Source organism: Girardinichthys multiradiatus, chromosome X (genome assembly GCF_021462225.1).
Source record: "Girardinichthys multiradiatus isolate DD_20200921_A chromosome X, DD_fGirMul_XY1, whole genome shotgun sequence".
NCBI classification, from domain to species: Eukaryota; Metazoa; Chordata; class Actinopteri; order Cyprinodontiformes; family Goodeidae; genus Girardinichthys; species Girardinichthys multiradiatus.
Window position 1 is genome coordinate 23,560,562 of NC_061817.1, and position 26,437 is coordinate 23,586,998.

General features: G+C 38.2%; 1 protein-coding gene across 2 annotated transcripts in view; it reads left to right on the forward strand.

Annotated features, from left to right (window-relative positions):
* Positions 1–4,789: 4,789 nt before the first annotated feature.
* The window catches only part of LOC124863230 (ubiquitin carboxyl-terminal hydrolase 22-like), a 42,891-nt gene continuing 21,243 nt past the window's right edge, over positions 4,790–26,437 (forward strand). The window contains exons 1-3 of one of the 2 annotated variants that reach the window (XM_047357528.1): positions 4,790–5,249; positions 6,009–6,041; positions 22,395–22,527. In XM_047357528.1, coding sequence (XP_047213484.1) covers positions 5,130–5,249; positions 6,009–6,041; positions 22,395–22,527 — 286 coding nt within the window. In that variant the 5' untranslated portion in view covers positions 4,790–5,129. The remainder of the gene's footprint in view (positions 5,250–6,008; positions 6,042–22,394; positions 22,528–26,437) is intronic. The other variant, XM_047357529.1, reaches the window with a different exon arrangement.

Genomic DNA, 26,437 nt, shown 5'->3' on the forward strand with positions numbered 1-26,437 from the left:
TAGAATAGATCAGTCAGAGTTCAGACCTAAATCCAAATGTAAATCGATTGGAAGAATTGAAAGTTGTTGCTCACAGAGATTTTCTATCCATTCCTAATGAGCATGAATTGTTTTACATAACAGAATGGACTAAAGGTTTGGTCTTTAGATATTCAGAGCTGGTAAAAAACTACCCTAAAGAATTACCCCAAAAGACAGTTGTAACTTAGTCAAAGAAAACCATCATTGTCCTTCCACATCACAATTACACACCACTTTGTGTTGATCTATACATAAAATCTTAATGAAATATATTGAAGTTACTGATGTAATGTGACTATATGTGAAAAGTTTCAACTGGTAAGGACACATTGCAAACATTGTATTTCCAATATAAGAATTTCCAGTATTTTTAGAATGTAGATGTGTTTAAATGGACACATTCCACTCTAAATGAAACTCTTTTGTTCATATACAGTCAAACATTTATTAAGTTTTTTGGTTCAAAACTTTGTTTATCTCTTGTGTTTCACTTAACTCTTCTTTGTAAGACATATCCACCAGTCTATGAAGAAAATCTTTCCCAGAAATATCTTAGACAGGAACAGATTTGTCTCCATCCAATCAGTACTGAGGTGTCTAATTCCAGACAAGCAAAAATGATTGACTAGAGGGTTTTAGTCTGTAATCCTTCCTGGAAAAACACAATGAAAAACATTACATATAAGATTCATCAGGTTTTCCAGTTCATTCAACGTTCTCCTAACCCCTAACACAAACCCCAACCTCAAGCTTTGGTTTCTTCTTACACAGTAAAAAAGCATGTTTCCCTCAGAGCAAAATTTTGTTAACAGACATGAAGCAAGACAATGTCAACTTCAATCCAAACAATGTACAACTGTGTGTGTAAAGATGTGGAGGTTGATGAAAACATCTTTATTTAGGTTAGAGTTGCAGAACACAGAGGTTTGAAAGTATAACGTGTTTAATGAAGTTTCGTGGAATTAATATGGACAATGAATAGCCTATATAAATGTGAGCATGAGCATCCAGTAATTGAAGGGATGCATAAAAAAGTCACGTGTCCAAGCAAAACAAAGTAGCTTTTCAGCTTGTTGCTCCAAACGGTCAGATATTTACGAACTATAAAGAATTGTCGTTAAATAACATTTAAATGCTATTTGTTTTTATTTACGATGCTTTTTCTCATAAGGGTTTAGAATTTAAACTATGCTTACACTGCCCCCAAGTAAAAAACCCTAGAAATATTATAAAATGTATGGCAATTTTTCCTTTTCTATTCTTTTCTTTTCTTTTCTACTCTTTTCTTTTCTTTTCTTTAAACCAAATTGTCACTCTTTGACATGAGCATTAGAGGCATAATTGTGAAAGAGTATGGGATAGTTGAGAATTAAATGCAGGCCATCTGTTTCCAGTAGGATGTCATCGTCAGTATTCCTAGTTAAGCCTATTTAAATCAATACAAACTGTCATATTCCCCAGGAGACTGTTATAAACCCAAACTCAGCTAAGTTGTGAACAGTAATCTATTCACTATTGCAGCTAAATATCATATAATCTACAGTAAATTCAGGTTCACTCAAACTTAGCACTTCTTCACCACAAGACTTCAGAATTAAGGTTTAAGTGCTGGTTTCATGCAAGTTATTGTTGAGACAGATATTACTGCTATTTGGGATTAACTTGTCCATACTTACAGTACAGACCAAACTTTTGGACACACCTTCTCATTCAAAGAGTTGTCTTTATTTTCATGATAATGAATATTGTAGCTTCACACTGAAAGCATCAAAACTATGAATTAACACATGTGGAATTATATACTGAACAAAAAAGAGTGAAACAACTGAAAATATGTCTTATATTCTAGGTTCTTCAAAGTAGCCACCTTTTGCTTTGATTTCTGCTCTGCACACTCTTGGCATTCTGTTGATGAGCTTCAAGAAGTAGTCACCTGAAATGGTTTTCACTTCACAGGTGTGCCTTGTCAGGTTTAATAAGTGGGATTTCAAGCCTTATAAATGGGGTTGGGACCATCAGTTGTGTTGTGCAGGAGGTGGATACAGTACACAGCTGATAGTCCTACTGAATTGACTGTTAGAATTTGTATTATGGCAAGAAAAAAGCAGCTAAGTGAAGAAAAACAAGTGGCCATCATTACTTTAAGAAATGAAAGTCAGTCAGTTCGAACAATTGGGAAAACTTTGAAAGTGTCCCGAAGTGCAGTCGCAAAAACCATCAAGCGCTACAAAGAAACTGGCTCACATGAGGACCGCCCCAGGAAAGGAAGACCAAGAGTCACCTCTGCTGTGGATGATAAGTTAATCCGAGTCACCAGCATCAGAAATCGCAGGTTAACAGCAGCTCATATTAGAGAACAGGTCAATGCTACACAGAGTTCTAGCAGCAGACACATCTCTAGAACAACTGTTAAGAGGAGACTGTGTGAATCAGCCCTTCATGTTAAAATAGCTGCTAGGAAACCACTGCTGAGGACAGGCAACAAGCAGAAGAGACTTGTTTGGGCTAAAGAACACAAGGAATGGACATTAGACCAGTGGAAATCTGTGCTTTGGTCTGATGAGTCCAAGTTTGAGATCTTTGGTTCCAACCACCGTGTCTTTGCCTGGTTCCCACCGTGAAGCATGGAGGACGAGGTGTGATGGTGTGGGGGTGCTTTGCTGGTGACACTGTTGGGGATTTATTCAAAATTGAAGGCATACTGAACCAGCATGGCTACCACAGCATCTTGCAGCGGCATGCTATTCCATCTAGTTTGCGTTTAGTTGGACCATCGTTTATTTTTCAACAGGACAATGACCCCAAACACACCTCCAGGCTGTGTAAGGGCTATTTGACCAAGAAGGAGAGTGATGGGGTGCTGCGCCAGATGACCTGGCCTCCACAGTCACCGGACCTGAACCCAATCGAGATGGTTTGGGGTGAGCTGGACCGCAGAGTGAAGGCAAAAGGGCCAACAAGTGCTAAGCATCTCTGGGAACTCCTTCAAGACTGTTGGAAAACCATTTCAGGTGACGACCTCTTGAAGCTCATCAACAGAATGCCAAGAGTGTGCGGAGCAGTAATCAAAGCAAAAGGTGGCTACTTTGAAGAACCTAGAATATAAGACATATTTTCAGTTGTTTCACACTTTTTTGTTCAGTATATAATTCCACATGTGTTAATTCAAAGTTTTGATGCCTTCAGTGTGAAGCTGCAATATTAATTGTCATGAAAATAAAGAAAACTCTTTGAATGAGAAGGTGTCCAAACTAATGGTCTGTACTGTATTTCAAAATAAGACGATCCTGACCTAAGTTATGTCATTTATGCCTCATTATAGCGACCATACAGCAAACCTCCACTAGGTGGCAGGCCTGAATTAGCTAATCTAAACGTTTTACCTCCAGGAAGGTAAGCGGGTTCTGTGTTTGTTTTCTTTAAATTTGTGCCTCTCAAAGGTTTGATATCCAGTTTTTACATATCAAAAAAGCAGAATGCATTCATAAGCTGGTATTTCTGCCCAAAGGACCTGTTAATGTTGAACTTGTTCATTAATGAAAAATAACATCTCTATCCAGGGTTTATTCAATGAAACATAGGTTTTGACAGGGTAACTATAATTATATAGGGTTACATCTTAAAAATGACAATTGGTTAGACTAAATAGTCTATGTGTAAAATAGAGGAAGAGTCTTTTGGAGCTACAAAACATAATTATTCAGAGTAAAAGATGTACACAGTGGAGTACCTAGCATTCCTGTGAGTAGTGGTATGTCTGTGAGTGATTTTGCATAACACCTCTTACACATTTTACAAGCTCTGGTGTCTTTTTCCATGTACAATATTGGGATCTTATCTTAATTTGACGGTTTATTATCAAGAAAGAAATAAACAAACAAGTAAGGACATTTAAGGTTTCAAGGATGTGGGGTGTTTTTTTCTATTAGATTTGGCCTGCAAATATTGCCCCAATAACAATTGTAATTAAATGACTAAAGCTAAAACATTTAATAAACGAAAGCAAATAATGAATTAAAATAATGTATAAATTAAAAAAAAAAAATATATATATATATATATATATATGTAAGTTACCACTTACATTTTATTTGTCACTAAAAGTCAGCAGTAAAAAAAACTTATCAAAAGAATGAATCAATAAGCAGTTTATTTAATCAATTGTTTATGTGTATTTATTAATCACAAATAAATGTTTCACAGAAGGGAGAGCCATTGTATTCAGATCTGTTTAAAATTGCCACAGCAAATATATCCCGTAACTTAACAACACAAGCAATAAAAAAGCAATTTAAATAAAAATTAAATAAAACAGGGGGCAAAAATATAATTTGAGTTACACTTATCCTATATATCATGTAACGTGTCTTACACGTCTGGCTACATTTGAATGCCTGGTTTGTGAGTTGTGCAAAATGTACAAAACAAATACAACTAATATGAAGAAACCACACTCTATTGTTAGATTTAATGAGATAATGATTAATCTGCGGTACGACTCTTACATTAGATGGAGCACACACTTTTACTCGTGGAAGCACTTTATACCATTCAAGAATAACAGTTACAAATTCCTGATTGTCCATATACACCCGGTTGTCCTGAATGGGAGGTGTGTTATTTCTCCCGACGACAACATCATTGATACAATTCCAAACTCTAAAAGACGGGACACACTGGGCCAGAAACCCAGCGCACCCAACGTGCATCAAACTTGGACGTTGTGACGTCACCTCTTTGTGTTGACAAATCATGATCCACATGGGCGGGCATTGTAAAGCTATAGTTGAGAGTTAGCAGGCTAACTAATCGTGAGTGTGGAAGTCGAGCTAAAAAGGAAAACACAACTGTCAAATGAGCAAGGATAATAGGGGTCTCAGAGGACTCGGGATTCTGTTAGGTGGCTACATGAACCGATTTAGAGTTAGCTGAAAACGACCGAGTTTATCAGATGCCTGAGGAGCATTTTGGATACTACGGCGATTGTCCCGTTTCCAAACGGAAACCGTTTCTGGACACAGACTAGGTGCTAGGTAGCCTAGCTGAGTGAAGAACCCAGGAGACTCTTCATTGTCACCTCAAACTCCATCCTGAATGTTTTGTCTGTCATGAGTCCGGCCGGGTGCTCCCATGTGAACGGTTATAAGGTGGATAATTGGAAACAAAACCTCCGAGTCATTTACCAATGCTTTGTTTGGAGTGGAACTGCTGAGACCAGGAGACGCAAGGTAAAAAAAATAAAATAAAAGTAAAACACACAGGAACTGCAACGTTTGCCACTGAAACGGAAAGGGGGTATATTTTATTTGGCACAGACACGCGTAGAACCGTGGTGTCCCGCATGAAGCACAGGTCACAGCTGAACAGAATTACGGTCTAACTGGGACTGTTCAAGTACCTAGCTCTACTGTTAGCCACCGGTAAGTTAGCTGCTATGGGTCTGAACTGCGGGTGCCGGTTGATAGTTTGCAGCATTAGAACTTAAAAGTCTTCAGTTTTCCTTTGTGTGCTACAACTGAATCGTTTTTAATTTCATTGAGTGGTGATGTTTGTTCTATAAGTAAACTTGGGGTTTAAACAATTGTGGCCACGGGCTAACATTACCTCACCAAATATGAACCCATTGTGTCCCCCTCTTCGTCTTCCCCACACACAAGTAGAGTGGAGTTCTCCCTCTGGTCGGCGTGGGTCAGAGCTCTTTCTACCCTGTCCCTCCTTCATTTTCCTCTATTAGAATGAAGGAGGAACCTTCAGTTGATTACCTTAGTCTCAGTTTGTTTCTGAACCCGTTGGCCTTCACCACTCCCTGTAGCTCTCGACATTATGATGTCACTTCATCAGCATTTCTCTTCTTGTCATTTGAAATATAACTTGTTTTCATTTGGAATCCCGTCGTTGTATTTATTGTAGTGATTTGTTGATTGTTACACCACAACCGTGCTTCTCTTATGAGTGTTGTACATTTTTATGTCGTTGTGATAAATCAGGTGCTTCAGAGCGATGCAGGATGGACATATCTGGTGAGTTGAGGCTGCTATCCCCCTCATCTTCACTGACATGATGCAGGTAGAGCAGATGCATATGAGCAGGCTTGCTCTCTCTCTTCCGAAGCTTACCCACCTTATTCAGTGCCTCTTCACTGAAAGGGAAAAAAATAGGTGTAACCCAATGTAAGCAGGAGGCAGGTAATGTAGGTATCTTGACAATAATCTCAAGAGTTGTATGCCAAAAAGATTGTGTGAAAGAGCATTTAAAAAAACGTTTAAATGATATCAAGATTGTGTACGTAGGTTAAAACATAAGCTGAGGTATCTTCAAAAATTTTTTTTATTGTGATGGAATATGTATATAAAAAAGGGAAATAAAAATAATTTTTTTGTAAATATGTATATATACATTGTTTTTACAAAAGAAAAACACATGGTTGAATAAGTGCAAATATGCACGGTATTGATTTGCATATTTGCACTGATATGCATATGAGTGCATATTTATCAGAGAGACAGCCTGAGGGAAGAAACACTCTGTGGTGGCTGGTTTTTGCAAATAGCACTCTGTGGTGCTGACCTGAAGGTAGAAGTCTTAACAGTTTGTGTCCAGGGTGTGTGCGGTCTGCAGAGATGTTAGCAGCTCTCTGCTTGACCCTGGACCTGTACAAGTCCTGGATGGAATGAAGGTCAGCCCTAAAGATCCTCTCTACAGACTTAATTGTTCATTGCAGTTTGGACCTGTCCTGTTCTGTCGGTGAGTTAAACCAGACAATAATGGACGAACACAGGAAAGACTGAAAATAATGGTCATGTAGAAGATAGCCAGCAGCTACTCTGGATGGTTATACTTCTTGAGTTGCCTCAGGAAGTACAGTGTCTTTTTGTGAAGACCATCTCAGGTTCCAAGAAAGAGTGGTTACTAGGAAGTGGAAGTGAGACACAGTGCTGTTGAGGATATTGAGGGGAGGCAGTGTGCGGGGTGTTCACTTGACGTCCACCGTCATCTCTACTGTATTGAGCAGGTTAAGCTCCAGGTGGTTCTGACTGCACCAATGGACCAGCTGATCCACATCCTGTCAACAGTGATGTCTTGTGAACTTCAGCAGTTTCACAGACGGGTGTCTGGGTTGATGATGTTTAAGGCCGATCTGAGGTCCACAAACATGATCCTGTTTGAGGTGATGCGGGATGAGGTATAGTCCAAAATTGGGGTGTCCTCCTGTAGTTGGTAATGATTTTCAGACCTTTCCAAGCTGCTGTTCGGTCATCAGCTGAGAAGCTGTTTTTTAATCTTTTCACTGTGGTTTCGCTTAGAGAAAGGCTTCATTTGATGATGTTTTGGATATTGCTGTGAGACACACAAAAAACACATGTTGATGAATGTTCTGCATTTTAAGTGTTTAGAATAAATGTCAGTTAATTTACTTACAACTGTCCCTCTTTTCAGGATTATTTGCATTTGTTACCGTTGAATATTATATTTTTACTATTAAAATCGCTGGCAAAGAAATGTAGAAATTCATCCTGCATTTCTTGTAAAATGAAAACAAACAATTAAATTCAGAAATTAAATTTTTACTACTTTAATTGAATCCAAACCTTCCATGGTAGCGTTGCACAGTAATGGAAGCTCATGGGATTCTGATATTTGTAAATATTACGATAAATCAATCTTTTTCTCATCCCTGTGTATTTCATCTTTGCTTCCAGTGCTCCCTGTGAAGTGTAATCATTTAGTGCAGTGAGAGTCCAGCAGGCTGAATTTTACAGTGGCATGCAAAGTGTGGATTTAGGCCACCTCTAGAATGATAACCAACAATTATTGCATTGAGGGTCTGTCTTTGCAATATCAGTTATGTGTACATTTATAATGCGTTACAATGTATTTGCAATCTCTTGTGCCGCCATAATGGAAAATGGACTGAACTTATATAGTGCCTTTCCAGTCATACAGACCACTCAAAGTGCTTTACACTAGAGCCACATTCACCCAATCGCACTCACTAATGCTCACACATTCATACACCGTTACGCAGATCGGTAGGCAACTTGAGGTTAAGTGCCTTGCCCAGGGGCACAATGACATATGACAGGAGGAAGGTGGAATCGAACACACAACCTGATTGCAAGACGACTACTCTTCATATTGGGCCACAGTCGCCTCAACCAGCAAGCTAATTTAAGACATGGTAATGTATTAAACCCAATGAATTTTGATATATTGATTGAAAACATTAACAGACCATTGGATTGATTTTAGTTTGTCAAACATTTCAGTAATAGACTGAGAATTGAAAAAAAAAAAGAAGAAAAGCTAAAATATATTCAGGGTATTTTCTCTTGTCATAGAAAGTTTACAATACGGCAACCCATAACGGTGACTGTGTGACAGTGTAGAAATAGAGTGCAAACCAAGAGGGAACTCTTGGTCTGCACTCAAAGTGCACTCAGAGTGCAGTAGAGGGGCTAGGGACGTACAGGTTACACGATACGGTTGGAGATGCTCTCTTAAGAGCAGAGTCTTTAAGAGTTCCTTGAAGATAGACTGGTGTGAACCTTTTTTGGTACCCCTTGATAGGTCATTCCACCGTTGTGGAACGACACATCTAGGGAGTCTGGATTCTCTTGAGTGCAATATAGGCACCTCTGACCGACGACCAAACAGGACAGGCTGGAAGACCAGTTAGGAGGGCATTACAGTAGTCAAGGCAGGAGACATAGACTGCACCAGAAGCTGGGTGTGTTAGCTTAGGTATAGCCTGAATTTTCTTGTTTAACAATGCGAAGTGCCATGATTGAGCGACAGAGGCAAACACAGCTTTTAAATGTCTGCTGGTCATCGATCAAGACATCCAAGTTTCTAGCTACCTTTGATGGAGCAACAGATGGTGATTCAGTTTTCATGCAGGTATTGTGGTGTGCAAGTACAGTTGGTTTAGCAGGGAAATTAAGCAGGTTAGTTAGTTTTAGTTATCACGTGCATTTTGTGCAGATTGTTATCCCTTTTTATTTTTTGCGCTTTATGGAGTAACACATCTATAACAACTTGATATTGGCATGTTAATTACTTAGGCTCTCTGCTTAGGGAGCTAGACTACAGTCAGCTGCTTAAGCTTTTAAACAGTGCTACCTTACTAAGAGCGATGGGTGGATTTCCTTTGTTTTCACACGACGACTGTCCAAGTGAAACACAACATTGCACAACAACCGTTGCGGGAGAAGCAGTACTGCAGCAAACTTTAGTCATACTTCCACTTTCTCTTGCATCTCATTATGAGGACTTCTATCTGTAGGAACAGTAAAACTGAAAATGGCAGCGGTTGTGAAACTAACTTTTCAAAACCTTGGTGTACCCTGATACAGGTAACGGGCTACTACCTAATCTTGTGGTTTTTAGGGCAAATTATCATCATGTTCTGCTTCCTGTGCACGTCACTCAGCCCACACTTCACTCTTTTTTATTTTTTGATTACATGCTAGGCATGCGTGTCTAGCCTTTTTAGTCTGGGTAATATGTGGATGTAAATATTTAGGGATTCTTGGGATTTAATTTTTTTTGGAAACATGAATCCTTACATTAACTGATTTCCAGACAGCTGTTAAGATTCTCAAGGTCATCTTAACTTAAAATTCCATAACAGAGGATCAAAGCTCAAATGGATGAACAGACCGTATTTGCTGTACTCTCTTTGGCCTTCCTGTTATCTCCTGAAAATAAAGTGTGTTTATTAGAAGACTTGGATCCAATTCTTCAGCTTCGGACTCTACTGTTACCAGGTGGCGTCAATCAACCTGAAATGTAGCAGGTTTTTCCATTAAATTTCTATCGCAAACTTTGGTGAGACATGTTTTGCTCAACAAAAAAACACCTCTGCACATTCTCCAATGTCTATACATGCTTGTCCTTGCAGGCTCGCTGGTGCCTGTGGTCCATGAGCGAGAGGCATGGTGTACTCCGGACAGTTTGCTAGTCCATCACAGGATGCGTTAGGGTTAATATTTTGCTCCATCAAAGGTAGCCAGTTCATAAAATTTGTGAGTGCATTTTTCCGACTATTTCAAATAAGCACTAGTTTTTAACTTAACTAGATGCTAAATAAAAAAAAGAAAGCCACACTGTAAGCTTTGCATGTGCTTTATTAGAAACATATGTTTGCTGAGATAAAATGAGACTACTATCATATAGGAAGACATTGAAGTTGGGTCTGTTTGAATCCCATGTGACAGAATCAGGAGTCTTCTGCTTCACACCCTCTCGCTGAGCCTCTTAGCTGATGTGATATTCAGAGCAGCAGTCGTGCTGCATGCAGGCAGTTGTTCTCGAGAATCGAGCCATTGATTTATTTCAGCCTTGAGCTTCAGTTTTCTGGTATCTTCTTAATGCATACACCAAACCTGCATCTGTGCTTTCTGCCAAATGTGAGAGGAATGGATTACAGTGGCATGAAGTGTTATGATCACCGTCTGTTATTGAAAAAACGAGCTTATCGCCAAGTTGCTCACTCCTTATTCACCATTCAACAATGGCACAAATGAAAAGCGGCTAAAATTTAGAGCTGCATTCTCCACGGTGGGATTTTAAAATACTCTTTCAGTGATTTGTCATTTTATTACCTTGTACCTTAAATTGCAGTTTTTCCATGTATTTGTTTTTTTTTTTCTCATTTAATTAGTTTTTTCTCTGAAAGTTTGTTCTCAGCTGCTGCTGTCTCTCCCCAGGCTAAAATCAATTTCCAAGCAATGTGCAAGAGCTAATCTGTCACCTGCTCTGTGTTCATAGTCAAAAGCCTGCTTGGGTGACATGGATTCACTGGAAACCTAAAGTAACTGAAGGGTTTTATTTCTTGGCCTCTGAGTGCATTAAACCTGAAGTTTTCATTGTAAACTACAAACTCTGTGCTTGGGTTTATCATTATTGAAAGGAAATCACTGCATGGTGTCAAAATGTTGAATACTACAGGCTTGAATGATAGAAATGTGAGCATGCTGCATTAGATCTGAATTGATTCAAAGCTGATTGTAATGCTTACATAATTTTGGGTTGTGCTTCATTATGTTTTATTCTGCTCCCTGAAGTTAAATGGCATGGCCTATCAGACAGTCAAAGGTCTCAACTTAGTCATACCTGATTGATAGAGAGCCTACACACCCATGGTTTACCACAGATGGGTAAGGAGAAGAAAAAAAATCCAATAACCATTTTGTCCTTCAGTCCTACCTTTTTTTTTTTTTCTTTGATGCCATTCATTTGTAAAACTAGTGTATCTCAGAGTACAGGCATCTAATATTGTGTTGAGATTGCTGGGCTTTTGGACAGAAATGTTTTTCTACCAAAGCAAAAGAGTTATTTCTACTTTAACATTTGAACAATTCAGAACATTATGACTGCAAACCTCCATGTATTTTTATAAATTGTAAAGTGGAAGAAACATTCAGTTTTCAATGTGTAGAATCACTTTTCTTCTTCTTTTGTTGCAATTATAGATGTGAGTCTTTTGGAGTATATCTCCACCAGCTTTGCACCTTTAGTGACAAAATAGCGTAGCATAAAAGCATGGATAAACAAGAAAATTTTAAGTCTTGCTAGAGTTTTGGACTTTGATTGGGCCATTTTCTGATTATTCCACTGTAGCTCTCTATATGTTCATGGATTGTTTCATTCAAGACTGCCCAGTATTTAACTCCAACCATCTTCCCTTCAACTCTGACGAGCCCTATTGTCCGTGCTGTGAAAAAGCATACCCACACCATAATGCTATTACCACTGTTGTTTATGGTGATGTGAAGGATAGATTTGTGGGCTACATGGCTAATGGTTGTCCTGCCAACAGAATGTCTCACCTGAGCTCTGAATCTCTGCAGCTCCTTCAGAGGTACCATGGACCTCTGGGCTGTTTCTCTGATTTAGACTCTCCTTGCTAGGCCAGTATGTTTAGGTGGACACCATGCCAAGCACACGAGGCCTTCACAGAACAGCTGCATTTATACAGATATTGAACTACACACAGATTAACCTTAGGAACGGAGTTCTGAAGGCTGCTGGTTGCATTGAATTTTATTCAGGGATTGAAGGGAACTGAAGATGTATGCACCCCACACAAATAATCTACAGTTTTCCTTCTACTTCACAATCATATGCTAATAAGTACTGTCAAATAACATAAAATCATAATTAAATAATAGAAGTTTCTGGTAGTGACATGACAAAATATGGAAAAAGTGAGAGGGGTACGAATATTTTAGGAAGCGTATGTAGACCTTACTGCTTTCGGAAGGATCAGCTGTATTAACTGTTTTGGCCAATGATGCTGTCAAATTAAAGATGCACTTAAATCATAGGTATTGCGTTGGCCTGTATATGTATGAAACAAAATGAAAGTGGGTTAGCTGGTATTGGCAGTATTTAATGTCATATCTAGCTTTGAAGAATTTGCTGTCACTTTGATTAAAGCAGTGAGGTTTATGATTATAGACCTCTCTGAACTAGAAAGGAAAACATCTCCACCCCCAACCCTCAAGTGCTCACCAAGATGCAAGGCACAGCAGGAATTGTTAGGTGTAGAAAATGAATATTTTCTTAAGGATAAAACATTTATGTTGCTCCTTCCCCTTTTACTTTCACTTGGCGCACAATTCTTAAATATAAATGCGACGAGGCATGATTTAATCCACAGAGTGGTTGGTTTTGCTGCTGTGAGCAGATCTTTGTCAGATCCGTCTCCATCACATTGCAGGCCTCCTGCTCTGTGACTCATCCGCATACATTTGGAGCTGCGAGATGTATTCCTATAGACTGTTCATGCTGTTTGCTTGTTCCTCTTTTGCCTTCGCTCCCACATCGCTGCTTCCTCCTTTATTTTTTTCCCCCCTGCTTTCATTTTTTCTTTTCATTGTCAACCTAGTTAAAGCCATGATTCATTTTGCTTCCTCAATATCTTATTGCAGATTTGAATGCGGAGAAAAATAAATGTTCATACGGCTCACGTTTTAGTAAATATATTGTAGCCACAAAATGAAAAAAGGCTATTCCTAAATGTAAAAGATAGGTTTGTGTATGCTATTCTTTTGTTTCTCTCATGTCTGTGCCTCGTAGACAACACTCTGTAGTTGTAGTGACACTCCTGTCTTGTCTGATGTGGCTTTTGGTTCGTCAGTCCTAACTGTGGTGAAATGACTCAGTCTAAACTAATGTAAAGCCCTCCAGGGGGTAAACGGTGCTCTGATAAGTCACCTTGTGCTGTCCCGATTGCCTCCCAGTTCTTCAGCTCCAGATATTCCAGCATAATATGGATCTATATTCAGCAGAGTCTTGCAGTTTTAAGTCACTTTGGTTTCTGTGACTGTTGGTTCTGTTTGTTTCAGTTTTATTATGTTAAAGTCATTTTAGAAAGGATAATAATGGACATGTCACTAAATAATTGTTTTTATTGGTTGGTATTTTGCAATGAGCATCTTTTCTTCAGTCCCAGAATAAGATACGTGTCTAACTGAAAAGGCGAGCATAAGCATCTTTATCAAAGGCAGTCAAACCTGCCCAACATCTGTTTTTGTTTTTGTTTTTTTTTGTTCTCTTCGCTTCCCCCAACTTCAAATAATCCTCCTGATTCGATTGTTCATCCGTCTTTGGAAAGGCATCGTTGCTACAAAACATGGCGGTCATGGTTTGAGCCGGTCCAAGGCAGCCATCCAGCCCCCCTCAGTACTACCATCTGGCTAATGAGCTGTCCATCACTTCTCGGTGGCTGTCCAAGCCCAGAACCTAATGGCAATCAATCTTTTAGTGTGGACACTCCATTATTCCATACTGGTAAAGCATCGAATGCAAGTGACAGTCTTTATATAAGCCTTAATGTTATGAAACGGTTCTGTCTCTGTGGAAAAATGAGAATAGATGGCAGCAGACTATTGAAAGATAATTAATTAAATATGTCTGCTTTTTCACTTTTACCCACATTGTAGGTGGCCAATAGCCCAATTGTGCCTTTACACTGTAGTGCTCATAGATGTTGTAGAAGGTAATGGCTAACGCTTGGTTGATCCTAATTGGTACCATGGGGATAAACATAGGATCTTATTCGGGCCGATTGCACCTTTGTTGTAGGTCACCTCAGCAGTCCATCTTTTATTTGTGTGGCTGAATTGGTGTATTTGGTGGTAGCTCACCAAGGTGTAGACATATGGGAGTTGTTGTTTGCTGTAGATTTTGTCATTATTTTGTTTTTGACAGTCATTTTATTTACAACCTTCTCAAGCGTGCCAATTAATGAACCAAGCGCAGCTGGGCATGATGCTGCTGTGTGATAGGGCTTTGAGAAGTGACCTTTTTAAGGCAACGTGGCTGATTTTAAAGCACATATTTGCCATGTATTTCATAAGATCTCCTTAGAATACAAAATACTAACTAAATGCCAGCTTGCAGCATAAACAATTTTTATTGCTTTACTTTTGAAAGATTCGGTTTGCAGCTGCTCCTTTATCTTTTTTGAAAGTTTAATTCAATATAGCCAATTCATTTGTAATTCGGTGACTATTTATTTAATTTAATTTTGGCTATATAGTTACACATCTATCATGTAAATCAGCTGCATACACCTCCTGGCCTGCTATATTTTATACTCTTCACAATGCCTTGCAAAATTACTCACGTCTTCTCGTGTTACAACCACAAACTAATTACAATTTTTTTGTGGGGATTTTATGTGATACACCTACTCAAACTAGCACACGTTTTCCGCAGGTAAAATTGTAAAAAAATATTAATGCAATCTAGAAACTTTTTTTGTTTTTGCCTGTTCTTTCCATAACAGATTGTATGGAGTGCTTCCTTGAACATTAGTTTAGGTTTTGACAAAGTTCCTTAATTAAATTTAGGTCTGGGATTGACTGGTTTTCACGAAAACCATTCCATTTTAGCTCTGTCTGCATGTATAGCATCATAGTCCTGTTGGAAGGTGAACCTCAGCTCCCGTCTTATGTTTTTCTGCAGCCTCTAGGCTTTTTTCTGGGATTGCCTAGCTTCACCTTCCCAGCTGAAGAAAAGCATCTCCACAAGATGATGCTGCCACCATCGAGCTTCACTCTTAGGATGGTGGGTTCAGAATTATGTACATTATTAGCTTTCTTCATCATAAAAAGTTTTGCATGTAGGCAAAAAATTTAAATTTTAAGAGTTCCTTGCACTGGGTCCTATTCAGTGGTATCAGATTAGAAGGGGCTGAATACATATAAATAAAAACTCTTTTTTTTTTTTTTTTTTGAAAGAAAATTCCTGTAAAATATATCAGAATTTGTGGTTTGAATTTGAGAAAATGTAAAAACGTCATTGAGAATGAATAGTTGTGCAAGGCAGTGTATACGACATCAAACCCTTTTGCGTCGAGAACCATCATTAATTAATTAATTCATCTTTTCCAAGAGCTACCGAGAAGCTTTACTTTATAGGTGGATGTTTAGGGTTTAGCTATAATGTCCTTATAGTACTGTGTGATGATATGAGGATAACACACTCCAAAAAATCCCTCACGTCTCCCAACTCTCAGATTCGTTTGGATGATGTGGAAATGCGTTCTCACATAAAGCCCCACACATTGTCAACAGAGATCACAACGAGCAGATGGAAGGCAGACAAAAAAAAAAAAAAGGAATCGTATTGAATATTTGTGTCAAGGGCATTTTGCTGGCAGTGTATATTGAAGACATTTTGTGAGGGGAGGAAAGAGGGGTACAATCCTGGTAAGGAACTGGCACAAACTGTCCCCATGGGGTCAGCTGGCTGCATGGAGCATCACCACCAGATTCCCCGTTCTCTTGTTCATAATAAACATAGATTCATAGAGTGCTGTGTGTGCTGGATGTCATATTTATGCTTGGACACTCCCAACAAACATCTTACCGTGTGGGCTTTTTTGTGGAAAGATTTTGTAAGTGTTTGTAAGCCTGTTAACCCATGCATGCAACATTTCAACTGGATGTATTGTTAATTTAGTTAAAGGTTGAGTTTGCGTGTTTTTGCGTACATTCAGAGGGTTTTAAATGCTGGGCCAAGTGGTGAGTCACTGTTCTCATATAGCAATGCGCTCCAGCCTGTATTGACTCTTTCCTCCTCTCCACCCCTCCCGTCTGTGTTTTTTGCAGCAGCCGGAACGTGCGCAGTAGATCCAGACCTTCGTTCACAATATAACTGTCATTTTCTCTCCTCCTTAGTTTCAGCGCATCACATTACTGCCTACATGAATGCTTTAAGTTGAATACAAAGAGGAGGGTGTGCCTGTATTTAAAATGCAGGCAAGAGCAAAAAAATCCAATAGTCAGGCATTAAGGGTGCTTTTAAATAAATGGATACGATGCTGAATTTAGAACATTGGATGATTTATAGATTTGCACCCACATCGTCTTAGCCAAGATCACTCATAACCTCATTAGACCTTTATTCTCTTTTAATGTAACTGAATGATATAATCATTCAAATAATGCATCTCTTATTGTGATGCTCCAGCAATTAACACCTCTGAGTCTCTATACAGTGCCATGCAAAAGCATTCACACCCTTTGAGCTTTTTGTTGTTTTGCTTTGGTACAACAACAAACTTCAATGTATTTTATTGGAAATAAACATGGTAGACCAACACAAAGTAATGCATAATTGTGAAGTGAAAGGAATATTTAGAATACTTGTGAAAAGTGTACCATGCTGTTAAATCCTCTTCCCCATTTTCTCTTATACCCTTAAATAAAATCCAGTATACCGAGTACTTCATGGACAAGTGGTAATGGCAAGTCACTGTTAAGTTACGGCCATAAGACGTCCCAGTTGCAGCTTGCCCCAAAGGCTTATAAGGGGCATAACAAATGTGTGGAAGAGGCTCTGGTCAGATTGGCCTACAGGCGCGACACTGTGCACATCACCTTAAACATGCTATCACCCTGGTGATATATGGTGGTGGCAGAATCGTCCTTTGAGGATGCTGTTCTTTGACAGGGACAGAAATTCTCTTTAAGAAAAGCACAAGAATAAAAATCACAGTGACGTAAAACCCAATAAAATATAACATTTGTGGTAACATGGCACAAAATGCTGAAGTGTTATGGTCTGCAAGAGCATTCTGTAAGTTTATTTTTCTGATCTTGAAGCAAGCTATATGGCCACAAAGAGAGCATTTCGAGTGGGATGCAGAATAACAGAGTATGTACAGTAGTTTGCTACGTTTGTGACGTTGTCAGTAATCTGAGCCAGCGGCTGATCAATGGACAGTCTAATAGAACATTTAAAGGCCCCCGACACAGGAGAGGCAAGACTGCTGAAACTCAGGAAGAGAGAGCCTCTGAACCATTGTCTGGGGGAGAAGGCAGAGAGATTTTCTGCTCTCTGAAGAGGTGAAAAGGCAGAGGATGGTGAGAAAGAGGGCTAGGCGTGATACTCACTGGCTTTGTTGTTTTTGTGTTGGACTTGTGGTGCATCAAAGGGAAAAGGGATGAGCAGCACTGCTGGTTTGGTAGGATGTGCTTAGAGAGGCAGTTGAAAGCACCCATTTATGATTTTGCGGTTTTTAATTTTTTCAGATGAATGCATGATTAATAAATATTTTGATATCATTCATGCAATTCAGTTTTTTTTTTTTTACTGTGTATTTGTTTTTAAAGACCAAGTGACATTTTTATTAATTCTCTCTGGTTCTTTTAAAAAAAGAAATTCAAAGCTGTCTGGCACTCCAACCAATTTCAATAAAACAGAGCTTAGTGTTCATGAATCTAAATATCCCCTTGACTGCAGTGCCATCACAATCCAAGCCTCCTACTGCTCAGCCAACATACAGACTTGATTGGGAGTTTTTCCTGCCAGTCTCAGTGAATCCAATAGTGTCCTAACACGTAGTTTGGTGAGCCGTTATCTTCGATGCCATCAACTGAGTTGCAGCATTCGTTTTAGACTGCTCTCATGCAGGCAATTATTTAAAATAATTGTGCAGCAATTGACTGTGTCATATTCTGCTGAACACACTTCTGTTTGTACATTAAATTTTACAACAGCGTTTCTCCGGAGGTTTGACGTAGTGAAGAGCAGCCATGAATTTTGACACATCCAAGTGAAGTAGAGCAACCGTGTGAATGGGTAGCCAAGCACATTAATTTGTTGAGAGAAATATGATAAACCGTAATTAAACAAACAGTCCAAACTTTCTTCTGCCGTAGGTTCAGCAATGTTACCTGCATTTATCATTTTGTCCACAGCGTCGCAGCCAAAAAAAAAATAAACCTGGTTTAACACTTTCAGATAGAACTCTTCACTCATGTTGGTTACTCTGATGAACTGATAACGTTGGTAATGTTGTTTCTCATGTGTTCTCAAGGTTTTAGGAAGATCTAGATACAGAGGGGAAATCTCTTTTTAATCTTTTCAACGTAAAATAAGGGAAAACAAACAAACTTTTGTTTGGTAAAGCATGAAAATGTTGCTTAAAGGGCAAAGTAGTTCAGCCAGTCTTACCTAGGTGAGTTAGTAGTAGCCTGTTTACACTACACACTGCCCACATCAGATCTCTATTAGTTTGACAACACTCTGGAAATCCCCAGAGAGATTCCCACACTTTATCTTTCAGATATTCAGAGAGCTAATATCACACTAACAAAAGTGTACTTGTTTTGATTAATTTACGTTGTAAAATGTCTGCATAACCTAACATTAGCTTTCCTCATTGGAGTGATGTAGAGTAAATGGATTCATCTTCTGTTCACATAAAACGTTTTTGCATTTGCACTTTGGCTATATGATACAGGAAAACTATGTGACTTTGATAAGGATGTGATAACAAAATCTGTTACAATACATCCACATCTTTGCTTCTAACATCTTCAGCCAATAGGCTGAATATTACTCAGGCATAAAAAGCTTGAATCCATGACTGATTTTGGTGGCGCTCTTTACTTCATCCGTCCAGAATATTGACTGCTTTAGTGGAGTCACCTCAGGTCACTGGGTAGTCCTTGTACATGGAAGGGCTGCTGTCTTTCTCCTTGTTTTTGCACTCTGAGTGGCTCTGAAGTTGGCTCAAAGAAGGCTAAAACACATTTCACATGTGCACAAGAAAAACCCATTTGGTTGTCTGGAAATACTTCTTAGCACAATAAACCAGGTTGTCGTTTTTCAGAAAGCAGTGCCGGCCATCACTTTTTAAACTATAGTGGGCAAGCTATGACTGGCCTGTTTACTGGCTGATTGCAGGCTCTATTTGAACAGATAGCATGACTAATTACCCAGCTATTATAGGCTCTTTATATTCGTGATATTTTTTTTATAAAGAGTAGAACAACAAACATGTAGAATATTCCACATATTTACCATTAAAACAAGTTGATTCATTTTGTGTATGTTTACTTGGTGTTCTTGCTTAGGTCTATGAAGATCTGTCAAGATAATGATAAATAATAAAGGTAATATTATTAGTTATTAAAAAATAACTATCAATCATTTATTTTGTTTTAAATACAATTTTGTATTAGTATTACTAAGTCAATACTCCCACACCACAGAACACATACACAAACAACACGAACATAGAAATAAACATTGGTAGTTAAGATCATCCCAGTTGTACTTATAGGACCAATAGGATATGGTAAAATGACTAACATCGACTGACACTAATCTTAGTATTGTGCTTATTGATCGCGCTATTATCAATGTTTGCTATATTCTACATCTTTAATTTGCTTTTCATTGAAAAACTGGTTTTGGTGTGCTCTTGTAACATTAGCAAATAAAGATTTGGAGAAATAATGACGTAGAGCCTGGGCTAACAGAAAATAGTCAATTTAACATATACAAGATATTTTTTTTACCCAGATTTTAGTATCAAATCTAAACTCAAGAGTACAAAAACTGCCATATTATTTAATAAAGATACATGAAACCAAAATGGAAAAGTTTGTGAAAAACCAAGTTACCCTTAAAAACCCTAGAAAATAAAATTAAAGAAATTGTGGAGATGATATTTCTAATGTTCAGAATACAATGTTCCTACATTCCGGATTAATACAAAAATGTATCGTCTTAATAATAAAGGATTTATATTAAAATGAGACAAGAATTTTTCTCCAGAACAACCCAAAGTCAAAGAACTGTCTCTGTGTACCACTGATCTACTAATACAGTAAAATCCTCTAGTTATGAGATGGAAGCATTGGTACGAATAAAACTCAACAGAAATACATCGTATCTTCTTTAAAAGACAGATTATACCTTGCTTACATTTTTGCACAACTCAAATCATACAACTCTGAAGTCTGTTTAAGTGTCAGTTTGAAATAACAGTTGACACATTGCTGTAGAAAATACAATTTCCTTTCTATAATCTCCAGACATCTCTTCTGCATTTGTATGTTATTGTGAAAGATGATTATTTGGCTGTGTTGGTAAACTTTCTGAAGTCACTAAGATGGAAAAAAAATCATTTCAAATGGGGTGAAAAATATCCCAAAACATTGGAGTTGGGTCTTTAGTTCTTTATCCCGGGAACAGGAAATTCTTGGTAAAATTTGTTTTCCAAAACATATACAGCTGATATTTTAGATATATTGAGGTTTTTGCTAATGCGGATCATTATGTGTTTTATGAATGCCAATTACTAATAGTCTATCTTAGAGGCATGTCCTGTGTACAATTACATGCCCACAGAGCAGGATGAAGAGGATGACTGTTTTTCTTTTATACCAAGGTTTGATGCTTAGTTGGTGTTTAGTTACACTATTGTATCGCTAGACAAAAGTGAACAATATGTAGACAAGACTGTACAGGTTCACTGAGTTCATGTTAAAAAGCTTCAGATATTTTGGAGTGTGCAAAATCATGTTAAGCTGAAGTTTCACTTGGTTTATTAGAAATGGGTAATTGATGAATTGCTGCTTTCTGAAGATTTTTTCTTTCCTTTTTATCCATCTTTACCTGCTTTACACCTACTTTCCTTCAGTTCTAATCGTCTTTATGCTACCCCTATAAAGCTACGGCTGGCTCTCTCTACCTCTATGATCCTTAATTTAAAGTGACCTTTTTTTATCTTCAGGAGTCTCTTTATTTGGCTTGCTCAATGCAGAGCAAAAATTTTACCTTTCCAAACAGTTTAATACATTTTATATTATCACACGCCGTGTTAAAATGGTTGGTTAAGATATTAAAAGCTGTTTACTGCATCAATAAGACTTTAGCAATGTATTTCTATCTACTGATCGTTTGAGTAGTTTTCCCAATGGGATCCTTTATCTGTTAGATGGATGGGTGGGTGCTTAGGCAGGCTAGCCAAACAACTGAAATGTTTTTTAAAAATATTCTACAGTTGATGTACAGATTGTAAGATGGATAAAAACTAGCATCACACTTGATGTAGCTAGCATCGTGAGACAGCCTCTTACCTGAGCAATGAAAGGGTCCATCTGTGGCTTACATTTGGATCTAACTTATCGGCCATCCACCATATCAGTACAGTTTCAAATGATATGTACAAGTTATACATTAATAGCATACATCAAATATGTCATGAGAACCTACATGTACTCCAGGGGCTCAATATGTGGCTTTATTAGTCGAAGGTTCCGCATGCACAGTGCATGTAGGGGGCATAGCCTCAACAGCCCTGCCAGTAAACTGTGTGTTATGTGTATGATATTGAGAAATACATTCATCATGTACTCAAGGGTACTTTCATGAAATCAGCGTTTACATCTAGGTTATGATCAATACAATGAATATATCCCAAATCCATATAAAACAAATTTTAAGAGAAACTTTAGGTAAGGTTGCTCAGTCTTCTACAACATTTGTACATGCTGTATTTACAGTTTTACCGCTGAATGTAATGGGAACTGGTGGAGCTTGGACCGGCTGTTTGCCTACTTGCCAGTAGTGTTAAGCGTTCGGATGCACAGTTTTGCAGATTGCTTCACAGATATAAGCCAAACCAATTACACACACACACTGCCACTGCCGATGCCTGTGTGCCTCAGACAGATCTTGCGCGTCTCTTCCAGTGCTCCTGCCAAGCAGTAAATCCAATCACTGACTGTGTGTGTGTGTGTGTGTGTGTGTGTGTTAGGGAGTGAAAGATTCTTTGTGGAAATATGTTGTTTTTCGACTGTATTTGATTTGTCGACAGGCAGAGCAGTCATCAGTCTGCTTTCATGTCAGGTTTATTCAAGCAATGTGTTCTCTGAAGTGTTTACGGGAGCAACTGGAAGATAGAAATCTGTTTCAGCTGGCAAAGAGTTCCTCTCTGTATACTTCCCACTCACCATGAGTGTTCTGTTATCTCCTTCGCTCTGTCTCACTAGCTTTTCTCCCTTGTCCTCACCAAAACCCCCATCCTCCCTGTCTTTTATTTTTATTTTCTATTACAGGCCAAGTCGTGCATCTGTCACATGTGTGGCGCCCACTTGAACCGACTCCACTCTTGTCTCTACTGCGTCTTTTTCGGCTGTTTTACAAAGAAACACATTCACGAACACGCAAAAAACAAAAGACACAATCTAGGTAAGTAGCCCATTGTTTCAGACATAGTATTGCAACACATATTTTTGAAGCATTTGTCCTGATCCAGTCCATCTGCTAAATAGAGATTTAATTGATCCAGTTCAATGTTATGAATGCTTAATAATTTAGCTGGTTCCACTAAACTCTGAGTGAAGCTGTGTTTGTTCCTTAGCAACCTTATAATGTCTCCAGGTGGTCTGCATATAGAAGTACAGGTGCAAAAGTGTATTTCAGTAATTCGATTCAAAAAGTGAAATGTTTTATGGAGATGCATTGATATATTTCATGGCTTCAGTTCCTATTAATTTTGATGTTTACCAGCCCAAATTCAGTTTCTCAGAAAATCAGAACATCACGTGACCAGTAGATTTTTATTTATTTTTTAATACAGAAATGTTATGTTATGGCCATGGGTAAGAATGCTAACTTGACATATTTCCGGTAGGCAGTGAATACCACCTTCCACAATGATGGTAAGATACGACAGTTCATTAGCCATGTTTACATGGACCTAAGTATTTGGGGTATAAAGGGCCGAAAAGGGATAAAAAAAAAAGCGTCATGTAAATGTGCCAGTTGGAATATTCTGATTGGATTCGCCTCGATTGAAATATAATTGTATTCCGAATTAGAGGGGTGGTTTATGCCAATTATCAATTCGAACAGCGGGCACGTAAACACTTGTTTGGATTATGTCCTTCTGATTGTTGCACACTGACCTGACTGAGCATGTGTGCCCTATGTCAACGCAACACATTTCTGCCCTTAGTAGCAGGACGAATAATCACATGGAAGCAACTGGTCTGTTGCCACATTAAGCCCATAGCTTAAGTATGGAAAACAATAAAGCATCAACTGCTCTCAGAACCTGGTCTGACTCCATTCTGGATGCTCAGAACACTCAAAACTAACACACTATCGCGTTTTTTGTGTGTTTTTTTTTACAGCACAGGCGGAAGTATAACTTATTGTCCTGCAGTTGGTTTAGGGAAATCCGACAACTCTGCGCATGCCAAAGTGCTTCTATTCAGAGTAAAGAGTGATGCTTGTAAACACACATCATGATCGGATTTTTTAATTTTGTGCCCATATAAATAGCATCATCTGATTTAATTATTTGAATCTGATCATGAAACTTTGTGAATGTAAACATAGCTACTCTTAAAGAAGTTGGATGTTGTAGATGAGTGCTGTATCCAAGCGTGTTAATGAAAAGTTGGGAGGAAGGGAAAAAAGTTTGTATTAAAAAGGATTACGAGCAGCAAGGGTAACCATAACCTTGAGAGGATTATGAAGCAAAGGCCTTTTGAGAGTTTGTGGAAAATTTCCAAGACATCAACTTCGGCTGTAGTCACCACACAGACGTATCCAGTACGTAGACTATAACTGTTGAACTCCTTGTGTTGTCCCACTTATGAACCAAAAACATAGGAAGCATCTATCTTTGGCTTAGTTTTAAGAGAAAAAGGACTGAACTTTTGCTCACCAAGTCCTCTCTTCTAACAAAAGTAACTCTTGCGTTTTGTTTGGAAATCAAGGTCCTCAAGAGGACAGAATCCAAGTTGCTTGAGGTCGAGAGTTAAGTTTTCATAGTCAGTGATGATTTAGGGAGCCATGTCATGTGCTGGTGTTGGTCCATCAAGTTTTGTTAAGTCCAAAGTCTGTCTTTGTTTTGGCAGGAGCCTTGCCTGACGTTAAACCCGATAAAGAATCTAAGGGATATTGTCAGAGGAAGATGAGAGACACCAGACCCACCAATGCATACAAACTGAAGGCTGCTATTAATGGCACCCGGGCACCTCAGCAGAGCCGCAGGCTGATTGCTAGTGTAGTACACGGACATACCTTTTAGTAAAGTGACATTACTTTATTAAACTTCCTTTTCATGGTCCTAAGTAGTATTCTGATTTTATGAGAAAAACAAAATTTCAACAAAATGGGTCAGAAATTTCACTTTTAATGAAGAAGATAAAATGATAACTATTCTGTTTCAAAACTGATAAAAAAATAACATAAATGTGCAATCATATATTTTACAACAGTAATAATAGTTTTTGTGCAAATTTGTGCTAACTAATTTAATAGTATCACTGTGATATTCACTACAGTGAGCCTTTTTTCCACTGCACACCTTTTCAAGACAAAAACAATAAGGTGTAACCTGCGTAAAGTTCTCTTCTCGCGTCCCCCCCACCCCATCACGCGACGCCGCATCCCACAGTTTGAGAATGAATGCCTTAGACACTCGTGGTTAAAGTTAAGTGGTACTCATGAAGAGGTGGCCAGTACAAAAGTCCTGATTTGCATCTATTAATCTAATGTGTTTAATTTGGAAACATATTAAAACTGCATTAGCACCACAAGTTAAAAAGATTTTTATTCCCACTTGAGATTTGTTGTAGCCTCTTTTGAGAAGGACTTAATGCACATTTGATATTGCAAAGTTGTGTTGACCTTTACTCACTTTGCTTGCATGTTAGTTTAAAGTAGGTATTTTTTTCCCTATTTGGAATACAAAACACTCAAATTAATTGACATATCTTCAGTGTGTAATTATTCCAGTTATGGTTTCTTGAATTAAACACAGTCAAAACTGAGGTCTTACTATGTATTTACTTTGGTATATGTTTGGTATATGTAAACCTTTGTGTTGTAATCCTTTGTTTTTTTGGTTGGTTTTTGAGATATTGCTTTTATCATGTCTTGTTACCATATTATATGGTGTAATCATAAAATCTTATTGTCTTAACCCTCATTTGTTTTCAAAATTAGATTTAATGACAATTTAAATAGAACAGAATTTTACTTAAATAACCCTTACAAGATGCTAAAAAATATAATTCCCAGTTTAATTTGAGGAAACTCTGCTTCTAAACATTTAGGGCGTCAACCAACTTTCACTGGATGACATTGCAGTTTTATTGCGACTGCTAAAGTCATTGAAGTGCTCAAGTTACTAGACCTCATGTTAATACAGCAGGAGGCGGCGATTAGTGAAACCAAACAAATTCTTTCAAGGGCCTTGCTTCATTCGAACATGCTAATTACTTAAAAAAGATGCTAATGTGCAAGATTTAGATGATACCCTGATGTAGACAAATTAACACATAGGGGCGATACTCTTACTTTGTTGTCTTAATGGCTTGAAATGAATGAATGGAGTTCAACAGTTTGGTTTAGCATATATACCCAAGTGAACGACTACAGTGTTAATTAGCTTGGAGCTACACGGAGCTGCTCTGACATCGGCCCTCTGCTCAGTTCTGCTTCAAATCAAATTAATCCAAACTCCCCTGTGTGCTAAACGGCCCGATGGCAAGCTTCACTCTGTGCTCCTCTTATGCTTTCTCAACCCATTTGTGCTAAACAGTCTCGCTTTTAGATCTTATTAGATCTTCGTCTCCTTCCCTGTCATTTTCATTTGCTGTTGTAGTGCTTCACTCAGGTGAGGAAAAGTGATCGATTTCTGTCTATATCAGTGAAGTTCTGGTGTTCACCGCCACTTCACTGTGTTGAATTTTTTTCCTTTCCTAAATGTAAACGTTATACTACTGAAAGGTTTCTGAATAATGCTGAAGCTTACTTTCTTAGTGTGGGTAGCATCAAGCACAGAAACGCGTCCAGTTCAACTAAAAATAGGTTGTCACGGCAACAGAGCTGCGGTATTGTTGCTGTGGACTTGGAGGGTGGAAGATGGTGGTGTATGTGTTAGTACATGGGTGGGTGAGGTGAAACAAGTATGCCTATACAATCACTGCTTTGATTGTATCTCTCCTACTTACTCAGTTCATTTAACAGTATGATCACAAATAGAGATTCTGATGGTAAAACATTTCAGAATTGTTTTGGTCACTATTAAATATTTCAAACTGTCATTTATTAAGTTTCAAAAGTTGATGTATTTAATGCA